This window comes from Symsagittifera roscoffensis, chromosome 9 (genome assembly GCF_963678635.1).
Source record: "Symsagittifera roscoffensis chromosome 9, txSymRosc1.1, whole genome shotgun sequence".
NCBI lineage: Eukaryota > Metazoa > Xenacoelomorpha > Acoela > Convolutidae > Symsagittifera > Symsagittifera roscoffensis.
The window spans coordinates 23453517-23475775 of NC_087070.1; the positions used below are offsets into that span (position 1 = coordinate 23453517).

Below are 22259 nucleotides of genomic sequence, written 5' to 3' on the forward strand. Positions count from 1 at the left end.
TAGTAGAGTCTTAAAAATGAAATTAAATTTAATCTTAATCCTCGGAACCGATTAATTTTTCAAACTGATTTACGAAAAATCTGTTTAAATAAAAACATTGTGAAAGCTTAAAAATGGAAAATTTAAAGCTAAGACTCTCTAAAATCTTTTTCGAGTTTCTGGAATAAATTCATGTAAAATATTTTGGAAGTTCTACTCCTAATTTTTTCTTGAGATTACATAAAATGTGCTTATAAAAATTGTATAACTCGAATTAATTTTGCTTAGTCAAATTTCTTGTATTTCAGGATACGCATGAACACATTTTAGTTTACAGCCACCGAAAAAGACATTTTTCATTATAGCCCCCCTAGCAATAATGGCTAACGCATAATGTAGATATTGGTGATTTTTCCTAATTGAAATGGAATTGATCTTTCTTATTCAGTTCAAACTGAAAGATCACTTCCCGATTTTTGTTAAAATTAGCTGGTGAAACATGACCTTTTGTCATTGGTTCGAGCAACTTTGTGCGGGTGATTTACCATATATATTTGATCTGATTGGCTACTGGAATTATCACTCAAATCTCATTAATTCACTCCTTATTAATCAACCGTTTGTCGCTGCAATAACCTTGAAAGGTTATGGGCCCAGATGCCCAATAACGAGTGAAAAGTCAGGAGTCAAGATTGACTGTTTGTTCAAACGAATAAGGAAAAAAGCTGAGATTTGCAGTGGAGTTGTGACAGTGAAAATCACAACTTGAAATATACAACTGATCAGTTAGACAACTGCGAGAAAAGCAGGCCAAAACTACTTGGAGATAGACAATTGATCAGACAGAGAAGTGCAAAGATAGAAGAAGGGCAACACAACTTCTAGAGATAGACAACTCTGACGATAGAAGCAGGGAAACACATCAGAGAAGAAGAGAAGACGATCAAAAGCTGCACGAAGGAGGACTGAGTGAGCACAGCAGTGGAAGAAGCACTACACTATTGATAGTGAAATAAAACTGAAGCAAACTGATAAGTTACATGTTTTATTTGTAAAAGTTGCTGATTTATACTCAATTTTTGCGGAAGGATAAATTCGTTCGTACGCGGTTGCTCGAATCCGACACAAAATCAATCCAAAGAATACATTGCAATTAAAAGAAAAAGAAATTGATACCCCAGAATAAAAAGACGAGTTTCTATTTTGCTAATATATATATTACCTAGTATGAAATCTGAGGAGGGACCTTAGCTTTGCTAAGTCGCTGATGTGTTATTCAGTACGCACTCCGTTAGGTTCCAAATCAGATTTAGGTAATCGAATATACTTGCATAGTTATATAAGCGGGCGATATCGATGTTTATAGAAAATGATTTTGATGTAAGAGAAAACGAGGTCATTGAACTTTACCTAGGGCAATACTTAATTTTTTGCTTATTTTTTTTTGTGTGTGAGAATTAAGTCGAAAATAAGAACTTGGATTAGGAAAGAAATGTCGAAAACTGATAGGATAGTTTTTTCGAGAAAAGAAGAAGATTTTTGCTACTTTGATGAGCAATTTGAGGCACGAATTTTTCACTTGAATTTAAACAAGATTTTAGATGAGTCAGTTGATTATAGAAACTTTATGCCAAGTTTAAGACCGAATGCAAGCAGTGATCAAAAACAAGCTGCGATAGATAAAGGAAAAAAGATTTTTGAAGAAAAACAGTTGCATATCTGGTACAAACTTGTGCAGGCTCTAGATAAGAAATCAGTTTTGTTTTTAAGACCGTATAAAGGCAATGGTAGCAAAGCTTGGGATGTTTTACGGAAAAGGTTTAAGAGTTTTGAAAGACCCAGGCTGCAAAAACTAATCTCCGAACTTACAACTTTGAAAAAGAATAGCAATGAAACAGTGATAGATTATTTGACTAGAGCAGAGGAGATTCAGTATAACTTAGAACAAGTGAACGAAGGATGAGTGAAAAAATGTTAATTTCAATTATTTTGGAAGGACTTCCAAAACAATTTGAAACTTTTTCTACTATAGCTAAGTTTAGTAGAGATGAGAAAAATTTAGATGAGTTGAAAAGAGATTTAGTGAATTTTGATAGCGAGAGACAAGTAATCGAAAAAGAGCATGCTTTTAATAGCGAGAACAGAGTTTGTTTCAAGTGTCATAAAAGAGGACATGTGTCGAAACAGTGCAGAGAAAACTTAAGCAGCAGACGAGATAGTGAAGATAGAGCTCGAAAAATTCAGTGCTATGAGTGCAAGGAGTTTGGACATATTGCAAAATATTGCCAAGCAAAGAAAAAGTTCATTAGTAAGACTAAACGAGAACAGCAGAACCTAGTAGCTGAAACAGAGGCTCATTTTAGTTTCCTGAGTGGAGTGTCTCCGGGCGAGGACTTAGTTGTAGACTCTGGAGCTACCAGTAATATGATTAAGGATCGAGACATGTTTGTTAGTTTAGATGAGAACTTCAAAGGATCGGTTAGCAATGCAAATTTCTCTGAATCAAAAATTTTAGGGAAAGGTGAAGTTAGATTCAGAGTAAAAGATGAGAAAGGCGAGTTTAAGATGATTGAGCTGAAGGATAATTTGTACGTTCCTGAAAACTCAAGAAGTTTTCTGAGTGTATCAAAAATGAAGATAGCAGGAGCAGAAGGTGTTTTTGGTGCGAGCTCGTTTGTTCGCCAGGGAAATGGATCAGTTTACCCATTAAGAGAGGAAAGTGGTCTCTTTTTATGGGACACATTTGTAGGAAAAGATGAGTGTTATGTAGTAAGCACACTGAAACAGTGGCATTGCAGGATGGGTCATAATAACTACAAAGATTTAGGTCATTTGGAGCAACATGTTGAAGGCATGAAGATTAGTGATTTTAAAATTGAGAATTGTGAAACTTGTGAGTTGAATAAAGCAAAAAAGAAGCCAGTCCCGAAAGATTCTTATACCAGGGCAACCAGGACACCAGATTTTGTTCACGCAGATATTTTAGGCCCGCTAGCAGAGGATGGACATAGATATGCTATCGGTTTTGTGGACAGTTTTTCTAGATATCTGAAAATTTATTTCATGAAGACGAGAGATGAGGCAACAGAAAAGTTGGAAAAGTTCATTGCAGACATAGGAGTCCCTCAGACTTTAGTTTCAGACGGCGCAGGAGAATAGATTGGTCAAGATTTTAGGCGAGTTTCTAGGAAACAAAAAATAAGACTGGAAACATTGGCTCCTTATACCCCTCAAGAGAACGGAAAGATAGAAAGCTTGTGGGGAAAAATTACTCCAATGGCTCGCTGCATGATTTTTGATGCTAATTTATCGAAAACTTATTGGCCTTATGCTCTTAATATGGCTGCTAATCTCAAAAAAATGTGTTTTCATTCTGCTATAGGCAAAACACCCTACGAGTCAATATATGGAGAAAAACCCAACCTTAATTTTGTGAAAACTTTTGGGTGTGTAGCGTATAGTTTTGTGAAAAAACACTTTCGCAAAAAACTAGACAAAAACTCTAGAAGGGGAATTTTTCTGGGGGACATCGGAAAATAGTAAAGCTTATCTGATAGGAATTGAGAGTGAAGGAAAACTCAAAGTGCAAAAGTCTAGAAACGTTAGTTTTGACGAATCTAAGTTCTACTTTGAGAAAAAGACAGAAAGTGACGAAGGAGAAAGAGTAGGTGATGACGTATTTTTTGGAGAAGTTCTCGAAAATATACGGAAAGGTGCTAAGGAAGCTTTAGCAGACCCTGACCGGCAAGAAGCAATGAAAAAAGAGTTTAATTCATTAGAGAAAAACAAAGTTTGGGAACTAGTTAGAAATAGAGGAGAGAAGCCTATAGGCAGCAGATGGCATTTTGCTTTGAAGTACGGACCTAATGGTGAAATTTCCAGGATTAAGGCTAGGTTTGTTGCTAAAGGTTTTAGCCAAGTTGAGGGAAGGGATTTTCACGAAACGTATTCACCTACAGCCAAGATGTCGACCATAAGAATAATCCTGAGCTTAGCAGTTCAAAATAGGTATCAGTTGAGACATTTAGACATTAAAACTGCTTACTTGAATGCCAAACTAGATGAAGAAATTCTTATGAAGCAACCTGAAGGGTTCGAGAAGTTTGATGAAGAAGGAAAACCTTTAGTTTGTCTTCTGAAGAAAGGTCCTTATGGACTGAAGCAGTCCGGTAGAAACTGGCATAGGACTCTAAAAAGCTATCTTGAGGAATTAGGTTTTGAAAATTCAGTTTTTGATGAGTGCTTGTTTGTTAGGAGGATTGAGGGAGAGATAGAAGGTTTAATTTGCTTGTGGGTCGATGATATAGTGGTTTGTGGAGCAGACAAAATTTTCTGTAGCTGGTTTGAAAGCAATATCTCTGAAAAATTTGAGATAAGCGAGATAAGTGATCTTAAATGGTTCTTAGGAATGAAAATTGATTACTCAGGAAACGAAATTAGGATAAGCCAGGAGAAATATGTTGAAAAATTGATATCAAGATTTAGGATGACCGAAGCAAAGCCGATAATGACCCCTATTGGTGAAAACGAAAAATTGACAAAGGAAGATTGTCCTTTAGAAGGTAGCATAGAACAAGAAAATATAAAAAAATGTGACTATCGAGGACTTGTTGGTTGTCTAAATTACCTAGCTTTTTCAAGTAGACCCGACATTTGCTTTGCAGCAAATCTTCTAAGTTCTTTTGTGGAAAACCCAGGTGAAAAGCATTGGAAAGCCGGAAAAAATTGTCTTAGATATCTGCTAGGAACAAAAGGTTTACCTTTAGTATACAGGAGGGATAAGGCCTTGAATCTTGTTAGCTATTCGGATGCGGACTGGGCTGGAAATATAGACAATAGGAGAAGTACCTCAGGATATTGTTTTAAACTCAGTGACAACTCAGGGGTAATCAGTTGGTCTAGCAGACTTCAGCGTTGTGTATCAACTTCAACAGCCGAAGCAGAACACAATGCTGTGGTCGAAACAGTAAAGGAAGGAATTCATTTACAGGGCATTTTTAGCGACTTAGGCATACTTTGTAATAGGCTTTTAGAAGTTTTCGTTGATAACCAAGCTTGTATTGCCCTTAGTAAACACTCAATGAACCACGGCAAGACGAAGCATTTTGCCATAAAACTACACTTCCTTCGAGAGTTAGTTAAACAGAAGAAGGTGACATTAACCATTTTACCAACAGCAAACATGCCTGCCGACGCATTGACGAAAAACCTGGGAAAGTGCAAAACTGCTTTTTCCGAGACATACTACTAGGAACCACCTAATTTGAAAGGCGGGGTAATGGTGATTTTTCCTAATGGAACTGGAATTGATCTTTCTTATTCAGTTCAAACTGAAAGATCACTTCCCGATTTTTGTTAAAATTAGCTGGTGAAACATGACCTTTAGTCATTGGTTCGAACAACTTTGTGCGGGTGATTTACCATATATATTTGATCTGATTTGCTACTGAAATTATCACTCAAATCTCATTAATTCACTCCTTATTAATCAACCGTTTGTCGCTGCAATAACCTTGAAAGTAAAGAGGCTATAAATTCAATGTTAGTAATGGGAAAGAACCCAAATATGGTCCTCCATTTAAATTCACGAGTAGTTGAAAAATGAGAGCTATGGGTTTGACATAAAATGATGCGAATTGTTTAATATGGTCCCCCCCCCAAAAAAAAACTATTGAAATCAGTTTGGAATAAGCAAAGAGTTAGAGGATATTTACTGAGTGGTGAAAACAAGATTCAGAATTTATTGTTTTTTTTTTCTGTAACTTCGTTAAAAATTTGATGGCAATATGTATTCTAGCTCAGATAAAAAGCTTGCCTTGCTGTGTTTCTTAACTTTTAGCTGACTTTTTGACGACCCAACTAGTTTCATAAGATGACAAGACTAAGACTACATATAACACAAAAGCAAGGTACTCGGTGTTTTCACTTCTTAAGTTTTTTTGACCAGGTCCACTTTCAAACATTGTTAAATTTATTTGTCGCTTACTTCGGTAAAATATCCAATTCGAATGGATTATCAAAAAGTGCTAAATTTGACCAATTTTTCTACAATGTTTATTTAAAAATTGTGATCTTCCTTCCAAAAAATTTATTCTAGAAGTTTTGAATTATCATTAACTGAAATGAGGAGAAAGTGGGATCTTTTTTCATTTCTTAAAACGAACTTCATCTCCGCCACCCAATGTAATGTACATTAATGTTGCTACTACATCAGGGCAACGTGATAAATGCTCCGATGGATGTTCTACTGGTTTCTAATGGTTTTTGGTTGAAAAAAATTGATTTACAATAAATTTGGATTAAAAAAATATCAAGTTTTAAGCGTTAAACTTTGTGTCGTATGATTATGAACTAATTCGACCAATTAGTTTGTCTTATTGTTCCGACTTTCGATACAAAAGTAACGGAATATTTGTGCTTGGGGTGGGTTTTTTTTCTTCAGACAAATTTCGACTTTTTAACTAGCCATTTTTGACGGAATTTTTATATATCATTCAAAAGGTATTGTTGTCTTGAGATTAAATTTGAAACAATATTTCACCTGTGATCATTTTTCGTAAAATTATGGGGGTTTAAAGATTGCCATTTTGGCCAATTTGGGACAATTAACGCGCGACAAATTTTGCGCTGTTAACGCTTAAGCGGAGATTTAATCTGTCTTAGTAATCGTTCCAACTTGGTTGAAAGAATTTTATTTGCCATAATTGATTTGTTACCAGGCGCGAAATCTATTATTTTGTATTTTATATGGCGTGTGGTGGGATGATTTCATAAAAAAAAGTTTCAAATTTTAGAAAAAAAAACTTCATTCCATTTTATTACATTTAATTTTCTTATGTTACTACTGCTCCATAGATCTTAAAAGGCAGGCAGTCAGAACATTCAGGGATTCGTTCTGATACGAGCAGTCTTCTTTCAATTTCGAACAAATTGGACTGCGAGAACTAAATCGCATAATTAAGTCACGTTACGCTTTTAGCAGTGCTATATAAAATCTTCGGTCAAAAAAGGCATTGTTCAACAACATGGCAAAATGTTTAACTTTTGAAAAACAATTTGAAATTTGATCCAGTTTTTTTTAGAAAACCTTTTACTGGCACGTCATCTAAAGTACAAAGTGATGTAAGTAGCGTATAAAAAACACGACTGCTCGTATATCAAAGCCCTGAATGTTCGTAGGTGGTCTCGGATAGTTTTGTTTCAATGAAATTTTGATACACTATAATTTCAAAACTTCCATATCAATTGCAAGTACCAATAGTTGAGTAGAACTTATTGACCAGTTATTTTGGCCTCAATTCATTTTGAACGATTATGAATTCGGACAATTTGCCACGCATAAGTTTTTTGCTTTTGCGTATTATTCAATATCCATGCACAGTCAATTTTTGTGAAACGGGTCTGTGTATAAAAAAACAGCCCAAGCATAAAAATTAGTCACTTTCATCGAAAGTAGGAACAAAAAAAAGCTTTTATCAGTCAATTTGGAAGGAGTTTTGAATCAGATTAAATTACCGTGTATGAATTAATAGCACAAAAAGGTTTGAAAAAACACCGAGCAAACATTTTTTGCCTTTTTTCATGCAACATTGCGTTATTACAATAACAGAACGAGATCTTTTAGGGCATTTCGTAAACAATAAAGTGATGTGGCTCATCCAACCATAAATTTGCAAAAAAAAACAATAACTTTCCTGAACACCGGTCTCAAATGCAAGCTTCAAAGCATAGCCTGATTGATTGTAATTTAGAACCTTTGGCTTATGAGAGTGGAATACTTAGATTATATAGGTTTTCCTGCATACTCAAGTAACACAAACAAAATTGGATTGGGTTGAATGTAATATCAAATTAAAACCATTTTACTCGTGATTGGAACGCTTTTTTTTTATTCCAAAAATGTCTCCCAGTGTTGAGAAATTTTTGTCTTTCAGTCTAAAGTCGAATGAAAAAAGCGAGCAAACAGGTTGGAATAAAAACGAAAAAAATTCTACAAAAAAGAAAAATTGTTAGTTTTTTAAATTTTTCTTTCGATTTTGTACTCCTCTTTCAAAGCAAAGTATGTCTAGCTTACTATAAATTTCGATTAATCATCTAGGTCAATGTTCAGATCTTAAAAAACGGCAATTTTGTTGAAAAAGAAAATTTGTTCGTAGTTTTTTTTAAGAACAAAAAATTGCACAAACTTTATGATTAGTGATTTTTCATATATGTAAATTGTTCGACTGCATTTTTCCAAAAATCAAAATAATTCATTTCTTTAAAATTAATTTCTCAAAATTTTTGGGATATTTTTGACTAAACACAAGTTACAAAGCCATGGTTTACTCAAAACTAGAGTCACCAAAGGTTTGATCGTCTTGCATTTACAATACGGATCGAATTCCTGAATTGTATAAATTTGTGTGACACAAATCATAAACTGAAATCATCAAACCTTTAAATTTTGGCAATTTTTTTTAAATTTGCCATACAAAAAAAAGAGTTTTGGCGTTTTTGAAAAATTATTTTTTATATGCAAAATATTTTTTTTGGAAAATGTTTGTTTGAGTACAAAAATCGATTTGCGGTTGAAAAACATAAAAATTTCTCGCCATCAAAAAATGCCATCAAAAAATTGTTCTCGTCATCAAAAAATGCTAGTCATACAATTTTCATATACGGAAACTGTATGATTACCATGTTTTTCACAAAAAATTTTCTATCTTTTTCAGGGCAAAACACCGGCTTTTGAGCCAAAACAAGAAAAAAGTTCTTCAAAAATTCGAGGACATTTTAGCAAAAAGTATGAAATTTGTATGAGTAGTTTTTTTTCATAGACTTAGTTCATGGAATTGTATGATTAGCATTTCCGGTCTATGGAGGTCAACCCACGGCATATTAATTTAAAGGACTATCGTATATTCTTACCTGATCGATTACCTTCTTTACAACATGAATAAACCGCATGAAAGGAATACTGAAGGTCAGCGTAATAACAAGAGAGTAGAACTTCTTCCGATTGGGAGCACTTAGAACATCACTTGCGTTAGAGTTGCGCACTATCAGTATAAACAGTTTTTGAATTTTTTTATTACAACCCATATTGAATTCGCAGAGATATTCATCCCTGATTCAGAACCATATCATGAATCAGTGCTCTAAATCGAGTATCGACTTTAGTATCGATACGAGTAAAACTTTAGTGTCGACTTTGATCGACCTTAAATTTCTGTCGACATGTGGTTTCTCTCATCCGGATCGCAGAAAAACACAATTTCGTTCAGATCTTAGAACCATACCACGCACAAAAATCGGCAATTGTTGTTGTAATTTTATACCACGGTTATTTTGCACCACACGCAATCATACCACGCACAATAGAGAGTTTTTTTGTTACTTTAGAATTACTGGAACCTGATCTAAACTATATTTTATGATTGGATAAATTAAATGTTTTACCAATGTAAAGTATTTAATATTAACCAATCATGATCCATCTAACTAACAACCCACTTATTTGTAAGTGCTGAAGTTACTTGTAATTTCAGCACCAGAGAGATTTGAATTTAACTTAGAAATTAGTTGGACTCTCCCGAGCACTTCAGCAGCCGCAATAAACCAGTATACCCTAGATCTATTGAGCCTAGCAGAGACTAGTTAAACAACCTGAGACTAGATAGTATAAGAGTAAGATTAGGATCGGTATTAGACTAAGAAGTTGCACGAATCTATCCGGCCGAAAATAAGATAGCGTGACGAGCAGACGGTGTACCCTATCCGAAATTACTCTATGAGTTATACACTTCGGTCATAACTCATCTGGTGCGACCATAAGTCTCGAACAAGACCTTACTAGATTAGAATTAACCAAAATTAGATTAGAAATTAGACAAAAACATTTAAAAAATGTTATACGACAATAATTTAATTGAAATGTCTCTCCGACTCAATAGATCAGAGCCAATATTCCGAACCATAATAGAACTACCCGGAATTGGAAGAAGACCTCGAACCAAAGACGACATACGACAAAGTAGAAACTTGCCGTATAGTTATATGATAGTTCGGCAAAAGCCAGAACAAACTTTTATATTTCGAATACTACTTGCAATGAATTTAGATTTCCATTTGCAAACATAAAACCTTGAAGTTAATCTTCAAAATCATTTCAGGCGCTAAACAAAATTAATATTATACAATAACGATTGATAAAAAGATCTAAGATCGTTCTCCTAAAACTCTGCAGTATTACACAAAACATGTTTGAAAAATATTTATTGGAAAATAAAAATAAAAATTAGTAGCATGACAATAAATGGTTAGTAATCATAAATCATCTTGTTGTTCCAGCTTCATCACCTAAAACATAACAGCAATCATCAACTCACTAATATCATCAAAACACTAAATCTTTCCTTTACACACATTTAAAACTTTATTAAAACCTAAAGTCACTTAATTTAACCTCAGATCATCAAGGCTTATCCTTGGATCTTAAATCATTTTCTACCTAATTAAAATCTCAAATTTGATCATCAAGGCTTATCCTTGGATCAAACAGAACAATTTTGTTCTCCCCCACCCACTTAATTAGTGTCTAACGACCTCAAACGTCGATTCACTACCCAACCCTTTCTAAAGACCCAAGACTAATAGAAATTTTTAAACAAAACTAATCATTCAAATTAGGATAAACAGTGAAGAACTTCGGTTATTCATCCTTCACTTGACCCCCCCTCTTACCAGACCCAGGATAAATCTTAGACTTAGTAAGTTTAAAATAGTATCTAACGAACTACTCGCGTTCTAATTATACCTGAACCTTGTGGATCGATTTACTATTCTCCAACCCTTGAACACAATCACTACCCCTAAGTAAGATTAAGTAAGTTAACACCTTAGCTTATACTAGTCACGAGAAAGTAAAAATCATTCTTCGGAATCGATATACTTTTCTCTCCAACCCTGAACAAAAGACCCAGGTTAAGCTAACCAAAAAATCGTAAGGACTAATAGTTTAGGTAATTAGAATTCACTTAACAACTTTTTGCATCCGTCATCCTAAACCTTATGTCATTTAAAAACCTAGGAAATAAACAAACAATCATTTTACACAATTGTGAAATAGATAACAAAAAATACGACCTTGTAATCACACCTCATACACAAACAGTTGGATACATTCGAACAAAACGACAAACACTAAAGAGAAAAATAATAACTAAACAAAGACAAATAACACGAAAAAGATTTTCAAAAAATCGAAACGCATTTTCAGAATCAGAAACCAACAGTTTAGACGAACTCTACAAACTAAAAGAATCAATAGATAAAAATTACCCAATTCACGATCAATTAAATTTTTCTGACTCAGAAACAACTTCAAATTCATCACAAAGAGGAAAAAGAAGAATAAAAAAGCAGTATAAACACAAACCAGTACATTTATACAATTGGAATCAACCAATTCGACACATTAATAATTACATATTAACAGTCATCGAACGAAAAAATGAGCTCAACGCACACTCCAGGTGAAGAAAGTCCAGATGATGATGAAATCTTTCCTTTTATAGTAGACGCAGACACTGATAGAGGACAACACATATTTTGTCAAAATTTACTCGTAAATTTATTTGAACCCGGAATCAGTCCATGTAAAACAGAGTTCCCCGATGTAAAAATCAAAAGACAAATCATAGATCACTATCTAAAACATATATGCAACATAACACAACAGTATGGAATCTACTCCATAGAATTTACCTCACCAAACCATAATAATAGAAAATATACAATTCAAACAGACGATCTTGATTTAGAATTTTCAAAAGTTTTTTCAGAATATATAAAAAGCATCCAATACCATAACTCACAAAGAGCAAACTCCATATTCACCAATGAAGTTTTCGCAATAATATATAGTTATATTTCAATATTAGAAAATGAACTCCCACTAACAAATGTCTCACCGAAAGAAACATCCAAACATTTGAAAGTACGACACGAAATCACACTACTCTCTAGTTATTTAAACATCATTAAAGAAAATTTCACGAAAGACGACGTTTCACAACATACCAAACACGATTTACAAAAAATTTTGGCATGGTTCATAATAGATTATTTCACACACAATATTGATTTAATTGCACAAGCAAGAAAAAATTTTCGACCCCAAAATTCGAACGATGATACCGCTATCACAGAACAATCAGATTATGTTTGGGACCCCGAATGGTCTCATCCCGCATTTATAAGCTTTCCACAATCAATCTCAAGTCAAGCAATAGGTACAATATCTTACATAAGAGATTATGTAAGAGTAATACCATTAACAATTGATGCAACACCATTAAACTATAATACATTTTTACCCGATACACAAAATAATAGTTTAAACTCGACAGTCATACACAACGAAAACCTCAATGGAACTAGGAATCTTACTCAACAAGATATCCAGACACCATCACACTTCATAAATGAAGAAATTGTACACACAACAACTACACAACAAAGTATTTCACCAATACGCCCAAATTTAACAACACCAAGAAATACAAATCCTTCACAAACACAGGTAACCTTACAATCAACCGTTAAACCTTCGGTTGCTCCAAAATATTCCCATATGGATTACCAAACATACAGACCCATGACAATACCATCAAAAACACGCAAAACATTCACTAGAAACAATTTTGCAGACCATAATTATAATTATACACATCCATCAAAAACAAATTATCAACCACAAAGGAATTTTAATCAATATACAAAACCTCGAAACTGGGATAACCCAACGGCCCAATATAATTCCAAAAATTTTCAACCAAATCCTCCACAGGATCGCAGTGAAAATTACCCATTTTTTCAACAAAATAAAAATAAAAAACAAACATCTTATCAAATGGATTATTTATCCTCAGATGATGATTTCTTACAACCAGATATATTTGCACAAAATACTCAAGAATATCGTAGACAAGGAATACAGAAAACACGTACAAATCATAGGAATTTTTCTCCACAACCGATAGATGCACAACATCAACAACCAATTCAACAACAAAATCCAATTAATACACAATCCTTTCAACCAATTCAACAACAAAATCCAATGACTGCACACTCGTATCAACCATCACAAATGCAAAATGAAATACCACTCCCATATTATCTCCAACAACATGAAATAACAAGAAACCAACTTTCAAATTTTTCTCAAATGCCAAATGCAGCAGAATCATTACAAATGACAATGAATCCATACCTTATGGGTGGATCATCAATAACATCAAACAAACCTTTAATGGTTTTCACAGGAACAGACCCTGAATACTCTGTAGAAGATTATTTAAATGCAGTAACAGCAAACCTGATTTTAAATATTGGACCTGAACCAATTAATACGCCACTACATCAAAACTGGATACATCGACGCACAGCGTTAATACAAACAACCTTAGATGGCGCAGCCCAAAAATGGTTTTCAGTACTACCTCTAGAAATAAAATCAAACTGGAAAAGATTTACACAAGAATTTTCAAAAATGTTTGACTCCGAAAGAAACAAACAACAACAAAGAGTTTTATGTAATGAAATTCGCAGATTACCAAACGAAACCATCAAGCAAATAGCAGTACGAATCGAAACACTAGTTCGAAAAGCATATTCATTAAATACACACGACTATAAAAACACAAAAATGACAGAAATCTTAATGATGACCTTAACACCACAATTAAGGAAAATAGCAATAAAAAAGAGAGCATCCCATCCTTCTTCAATTCGAGAACCCGATTTAGATTTTCGAAAACTAGTAGACAAATTAGAACAAGCAGAAATCACAATGAAACTAGAAGAAACGGAAAATCTGAAATTACAATACGTTAACAGAATTGAAACGACTCCCACTAATATTAATAATATACAGGAATCAGAAACAGACCTCGTTGAAAAAATCACTGAAATACTCAATATTTACGAAAAGAACCCGAACTTTAAAGGCAAACCATCTTTCAAAAAATGGTGTAATTATTGCCGACGATACGGACATAGTATTTCCGAATGTAGACAAAAACAGCAAGATAGTCAAAATAAACCTCAAAAATACAAAGAACCAAATAAATCATTCTATCAATACATGAAAAAAGATCAAAATCTACCGAACAAAACAGTCCACAGCAACAACAGTTCAGGAAAACCACTCCCGAACAATACAAATTATACAAGAAATCAATCCCCATATAACTCAAGTTATAGAGGAAGATCACCAGAACGAAGAAACACGTATAATTCATCACAAAATCACTACAATAGACCAAATAGTAGAAATAACTACTCCAGATCAAATTCAAATACACAACGATTTGTTTCTAGATCTAATTCCCAATCAAGAAATAACTACTATCCAAACAAACAATCACGAAATTCATCATACAATAGGAATAGAAACTACTCCTATAATCGAAATAGAAGTTATTCAAACAACCGAAACCAGAATTACCCGAACAATCGATCAAGGAATAACTCATATAATAGATCGAACTATAACAGACCAAACAATAATTACCAAAACAGATCGCGAAATAATTCACAAAACCGACACCCAAGTTATAATAATCGTTATAGAAATTATTCCCAATCACCACACCGGAATAATAATAACTATAATAATTCTAATAATCGCCACAGAAGTAGTACACCTAAACATCAAAGGCAAATCAATCAAGTACAATCTAACCCAGAAACAACATCAGACCCTCCAGGTATTGATAACACAGTAACTGATGCGTTACAACTCAATCAAATAAACTGTACATCATCAGATTCAGAAAGTGATACTGAAAACACTCTTGCTATCAATATGATAAAAGTCGAAAATGACTATGAATCTGTCATATATGAACAACCCTTTCCATCACATATATATGAAAATCAATCAGAATTTCTTCAAAATTATTACACTACACCCATAAATTCCACACCAACGACGCAAGAAACAAACGAGATTAACACTACAAATCAAACCAATAAAAATACCAAAACAAAATGCTTGAATACAAACCATATTTATCAAAATATACAAAAAGAACAACCCAAAGAAAAAATTTGGACAATACCATTTCTCTTAGAAAGCCCAAGAAATAAAGAATTTCAACCACCAGACCTTGAAATAGATTTTTTAATTGATTCAGGAGCAGAATCAAACATAATAAACATCCCCACATGGAATGAAATAAAAACTTTACATCCAAAGCTAACACCTCTCGAAACCTCCAGTAAGTTAGCAACAGCACAAGGATCAACATTGATAAACTACGGAAAAATCCAATTATTTCTCCTCCCCACCAGAACAATGGAACAAAGCAAAATTTTAAATAAGCCATTTAAACAAATATTCCATATCACTGACATTAAATATAATATCATTGGAATACCATTTATTTCGAAGTATATACCAACAATTAACATACTAAATAGTAAAATATTAATCAAAGATAAATATACAAAAACAAAAGAAACATCCTTAACATTTTTTCAAAGATTAAATAAACAACCACCATTTTTTTCAAAATTTTATCCGATATTTAACCAACAAAGAAAACACCTGAAACCACTATCAGGAAACATCTATAATTTTTCAATCAAACAAGTTCACCAATATGATAAAGAACAAAATAAACAAAAATTTTATATGTCAGATTTTGAATTCAAACCTATTCATAAATTTTTCAAAATCACAATCTCTTCAATAAAATATTTGAAAAATTCGAATTCAGATATTATTTCCTTACATGTTTATAACAACACACCTTACCAAGTAACATTACCTTTAGGACTTTTAGGATATTGTGAAACTAACGCTACAATATCACCAATACACGAAAAAGCCTATCGCGTAAATAATATACTTCAATTACTAGATATTTGCCAATCTACAATTCTTAATGAAGAATTATCTATAAATAATATAATAAGTAACGAAAACAGAAATACGGATTATTTCACAAAAACTCCATATTTCAAACCTACATTCAACATAAGTAACTACACAGAGGACCAACAAAAATTTTTAACAATGTTTAATTTCCAACATTCACAAATAACACAAGACGAATTCGAAAAATTAGCCAAACAGCTAATTAAATATTCATCAGTCTATGCAACATCAAAATTCGATGTTGGGAAAATCAGTTCATCACTACATCTCCCGTTAAAACCAGACGCAGTTTTCAAAAAACAGAGAGCAAGTAAAGTACCAATTCACTTACACGATAAAGTAAACAGATTACTCGATATTTTAGAACAGTACAATATTATATCACCAGTTAATAAAGAAGAACAACCAAAAGGCAACACATTCATCAACCCCGTTATCATTCTAGCTAAAGGAGAATCATTAAAAATCGTTCTCGACGCTAGATACCTCAATTCACTCATAGATGAATCAAAATGTAATTGGCCCATTGAACCAATACAAGTTATTTTAACAAAAATAAACGGCAAATACTTTACAACCGCCGATATGAATAGTGCATACAATCAAATGCCACTAGTTGAACAATCACGACGTTTAACACAATTTGTTATCGGAAACCAACAATATGAATTTAACCGCTTATTCTATGGAATATCCATAGGACCAGCAGCATTTTCAGCTTTTATGAGCAAAATTTTTAGACCACTCATACTCAAGAAAAACGCAATCACCTATCTAGACGATGTTTTTATGCAATCACAAACAAAAGACGAAATGTTCGACGTTTTAGAAAAATATCACCAAATACTTCAGAACGAAAATCTGAAGGCCGCCCCCGATAAATCACACTTCTTTTTGACAAGAGTTAAATTCTTAGGACATAATATAGAAAGAAAAACAATCACTCCATTGAAATCACGCATTGACGCTATTCAAAAACTTCAACCACCAACAAATAAAAAGAAAATCCAAGAATTTCTTGGAATGTTAAACTTTTTAAGTAAATATGTTTATAAAATGCAATTATATCTACGACCATTTTATAACATCCTTAGACAACAAAATAATTTTGAATGGAACACAGAACATCAAACACGATTTGAAGAAATAAAGAAACTTTTAACTGAACAAATTTCAAACACAATTCCAGATTCAAATCAACCATTTTATGCAATGTGCGATGCTTCGAACTTTGGCATCGGTGCAGCACTATTACAATCACATAATGGTACAAATAAAATGAACCTCATATCAGCAAATTCTCGATTATTCACTCAAGCAGAGCTACGACTCTCAACTCTAATGAGAGAATGTACAGCCATAATATATACACTGACAGAATATGAATTTCTGATACTTGGATCAAAGCATCCAACAGTTTTATTCACAGACCACAAACCCATCATTTTTCTTTTCACACAGAAATCTAACCCAAACCACCGAGTTTACAGATTTCAACTAATTCTAATGAAATTTCCAAACTTACATATAGTTTGGACTGCAGGAAAAAATCTTGCATTACCAGACACCTTAAGTCGAAATACACCACCTGAATTACTTACACGAAAAACAACAGTTGAAATACCCAAAAATATAAAATTCTACCTTGCAGAAAACGAAACATCACCTCGATTAGAATGCAAATATGCAGTTAAAACTGATATTGAACAATCACAAATAAATAATTTACAACATTTCCCACTTTATTTAGATTGTCAAAATAATCATTATGAAGTTGATTTACTTGGAACATCAACCTTCAAACCAATCCCATATTCTCAATGGATAAAAAGTAACACCCAACAAAAACGAACAAAACAACACCCGCCTAAAAAAGACCATTTTCCACTAATTGAAAAAGAAGATTTAACTGATAAAATAAATTTATCAGGACCACAAACAAATGATTCAAAATACACAATAAATCAAGTTTTTGACCTCCATGACCCACTTGATACAATACCCTTATCTAAATTAGAAATCGAAAACATTTTCCTCCCCCCAACAGAAACAATTACAATTTCAACACTGAAACAATATCAAAACCTTGACCCAGTAATTCGACAACTGAAATCATGGCACAAATATAAAACTAAACCTATCAAAGCAGATTCAACCATTCTAGGAAACAAAACACTCCTCCGATACTTTCGCAAATTTAACAACACAACAATTAACGAAAATACAGACCTTTTAGAGTATAACCTAAATGAGTCTACAGTTCCATGTCTCCCTTTAAGTATGATTCTTATAGCTTTTAATATTTCACATACACAAAATATTAAAGGACACTCTGGATCAGAAAAAACATATTCAAACTTTATACAAAATTTTTACTTCCCAAATGCACCAATTTGGATAAAAGTACTATGCAATGATTGTATAGTATGTCAACTAAATAAACCTTACCCGAATCAAAAACAAATAGCACAAAAACAAGATTTTAAAGGACAAAGCTTGTACTTCAACCATCGTATCTCATTTGATACCAAAGGACCAATTTCACCCTCATCAGAAGGAAACTCCTACATTATGGTAATTGTTGACGCATTTACACATTATGTAGCACTTAACCCAGTACCACATTGTAACGCTTATTACGCTTACACAACACTCTATGAACACTGGATAGCAAAATTCGGACTACCAGAAATTTTAGTCACAGACAACGGTACAGAATTCATAAATAATGAAATTATCACACTATGTCATTTATATAACATTAAACACAAACCACGTACATCTCATGCACCTTGGACAAACGGCTTAGTCGAAGGTATGAACCGTTCATTACAAGAATATCTTAGATGTATCATCAACGGAAATGATACAAAATATACCGAATGGTCAGCAGATGTAAAATTATTTCCCTTAGCATATAATTCACAAATTACGACAACTCTAGGAATGTCACCATACGAAATGGTTTTTAACCAAAAGCCACGCAAACCAATAATGTTTACAGCAAATTCTCATAAAAACGCACAAGGTTATTGTCAACCAAATAAAGACTCAATTTGTTATAACCTACCTTTACATACACACGATGAAGATCATTTTCATCACCCACAAATTCTTAAACTAGCCTCCGGTACACACACCGAATGGATTCTAAATAGAGATAAAAAACACAATGAAATTTATCAAAAAATAACAAAAAAGTTATTACAAAGACAAAACATTAATGAACAAATCAATTCACGTTTTACACCAGCCTCCGATTTAAAAATTGGAACATTTGTTTTAATACCTAATTTTAATACTCAAAAAGGAATTTCTAAAAAATTACAACCCCTTCGAAAAGGACCATACCAAATAATTGCAAAACCCACTGATGTCACATATAAAATTACCGACTCAAACAAAAAAGAAATCGTTCAACATCGAAACAACCTACTACCTTATTACCCAAAAGAATACGCACTCCGCGAATTAACTCAATTATATTCTTTCACAGGATTAAAAATCATTCAAAACGAACCACATCTGAAAAACACAGAACAAAATGATAACCCCACCGAAAATCAAAACACAAAACTAATCGCCACCAAAAACAATACACAAAACCATAAAGAATCACCAAAACAAAGAAAAAATAGACAAATGACCGAACAAATAATACCCCAAGAACAAATCGACAAATCAGAAAATAGAAAAACAACAAGACTCCGAAATCAACCACGTAAAAACTATAAAATATTCATCCCCCAATCTAAAATTTTAAAGAAAGTAGAATTTAAAAAGTAATTTTAAGATTTTATACTTCACAATCTTGAAACCTCCGTAACATTTTTCATTTCATTTTTTCAAAATAACATGCTCACAAGTACGCAATAATTCTAGTTCAAAATAGACCAATAGGATTCATCCAATCCGCCACTTTCTCTAACTCAAACTAAGATCAATTAGACGAATAATCTAGAACTCCAGGCACATCTCTAACTATAACTTTACAACCTCCAGGTCAAAAATAAGCAAACCACTCCAACTTGACAGTTAAAATAAATATCACCATAATACCGTACCCCTCCCTTATCTAATAACCCAAAGATCAACAATATTTCCCCAACTCAGACCACGAATACCCCCAAAACAAATTTGATAACTTAGCCTAAAGTAACAAAATGAAGATTTTAATTAGCCTAAAGTATAAAAATCTCACCATACCCCGGATCATTTGACAAACAAAAATAAAGAAAAAGACGACCTCCCAGTCACCATAAAAATTGCCCCCAACAATTTTTTACAAAACTCAACCCACTTGTCAAAAAACTAATAAATAATCCGACCACACTAGAAAATCGCCTCAAACAGCAAAAAATATTCGACCAAGAGATCATTTCTTAAATGCTTTTCTCTCAAACAGTTGCTCAAATACTTATAAATTTTAAACATTTTTTTTCAATACTTGAAGCCTTTAAAATATTTCTTTTTGATATACTTGAATCTTTTCTAATAATCTTAATCATTTTTTGTAACATTTTTTTAATTTTCTACACCATACTCGAACTATTCCTCCAACTTTCCAAAACCCTTGAATATATCCACAGGTACGATTTTCACAACTTGTCTAAATGATACGAACAATTTTCAGTAGAACTGATATTTTTTTATTATTTGTAATTTTCATAACATTTTTATCATCCCTCATTTTAACCATATGTAAATGTATAAAGAAAGCAATCATCACATTTGCCCTAGCAACAATTTTTCTAATTATTTTTTTGGAAGAATATTATAATAAACATAAACCTTCCCACTAAAGTAACAATTCAAAAATCCATCAAAAATTGCTACCCAACAGTCACAGAATCAGTCTTCACCGACATCATCCCAAGATAATCCAACACCACCTTCAACTACTCAAAATCCTCAAACATCTACACGAATTTCTTTTCAAGACAATCCATACACTTTTGAAGAACGGCACGCTCGTTTATCTGAACCACTAGAACCAGTTCAACGACAAGCATCTCTAAGTGAACCAACATATAATCTTTACCCAACACTACCACAAGAACTAAGTAGAATACGAAACCTTAGTCAAAACCAAAACACAACAGAAATAAATAGACAAATTATACATCCTCGACGAAATAGAAATTTTCAAACTCCCCGAGTTCATTTTGATATACCTCAATCCCCATCACAAACCACTCCAGAAAATACCACTGGTATATTACCAGAAACCCCTACACTTCTTTCACAACGTAGCACCTCAAGCTTACCATCAGATTACTTAGGTTCAACACCAACATCTGAACAAATACGTGAAAATCCTTTTAACCCCCCAAACCAAACATCACGATTTCCATATTGGACTACACATTCATTCACACAAGGTGAACCAAATTTAGTCAATGACCCCATAGATATTTCTACGGATACAACAACATCCTCATCACTACCAGAAACATTATCACTACCATCAACACCATCAATAAGCCAATTTTCACCACTACCCTTTAACTTAAATTTTCCAAATAATCTCGACGCCAGATATCGAGAACAATCATCAATAAATATTCCTTTAAGATTAGATTGGAATACATTTAGAGCACCTCCACCATTATTTGGACAACATCAAGAAAGTAACCGCCTTCATAACTGGGCACTTAATAGATTACAATATCGCCAAGATATTCACAACGATATCCGTGATCACAATATTCAAATACTCCAACAAAACAGTTTACAATTAAAGTTTGAAATCACAGTTAAATTAAACAATATTACACAACATCCCTACCCATTAAATCCACCTAACATAACAGCTCAATCATTACCACCACCGTTTATAACTACTGAAGTAATATATAAATACGACAGATACACCAAAAACACAATTGGTTACATTACATTTTATAACCCATACTCAGGATCATCATACACATGTATATTCTAAAATTATTAATTTTTCTCCAACTCTTTTTTCTAGTAACCTCAAATCAAAACATAAACCCTTCCCCTCGTACAGGACCACAAGATTTATTAGTAACACATTACGATTGCGAAGAAAATGAACAAAAAACACTACATAAATATGCAATAAATCAAGTATCACAATGTGAAACAGAACCACAAGCTATAGAAACCACAGATATCATAGCAACACTCTATTCAAAAGCCCGAGCAACAACAGTTACAGGTTATAAATTCACAGCGACATTTTCCGAAAGGAAAAACATTGTTCACAAGTCTCGAACGGAAACAAAAACCGACTTGACCATGAATCATTCTATCAAAGTAATATAGAACGTCTTTTACATCTCAATCCCGACGATTGTAAAAATGAATTACTTAGACTAAT

The 22259-nt window shown here is 33.0% G+C and overlaps 1 protein-coding gene across 1 annotated transcript; it reads left to right on the forward strand.

The window, feature by feature from the left end:
* The first annotated feature begins 1950 nt into the window (after window positions 1-1950).
* On the forward strand, window positions 1951-3138 carry LOC134854770 (uncharacterized). The gene has a single exon (XM_063871126.1). The coding sequence runs from the start codon at window positions 1951-1953 to the stop codon at window positions 3136-3138; it is 1188 nt and encodes a 395-aa protein (XP_063727196.1).
* The last annotated feature ends 19121 nt before the right edge of the window (window positions 3139-22259 follow it).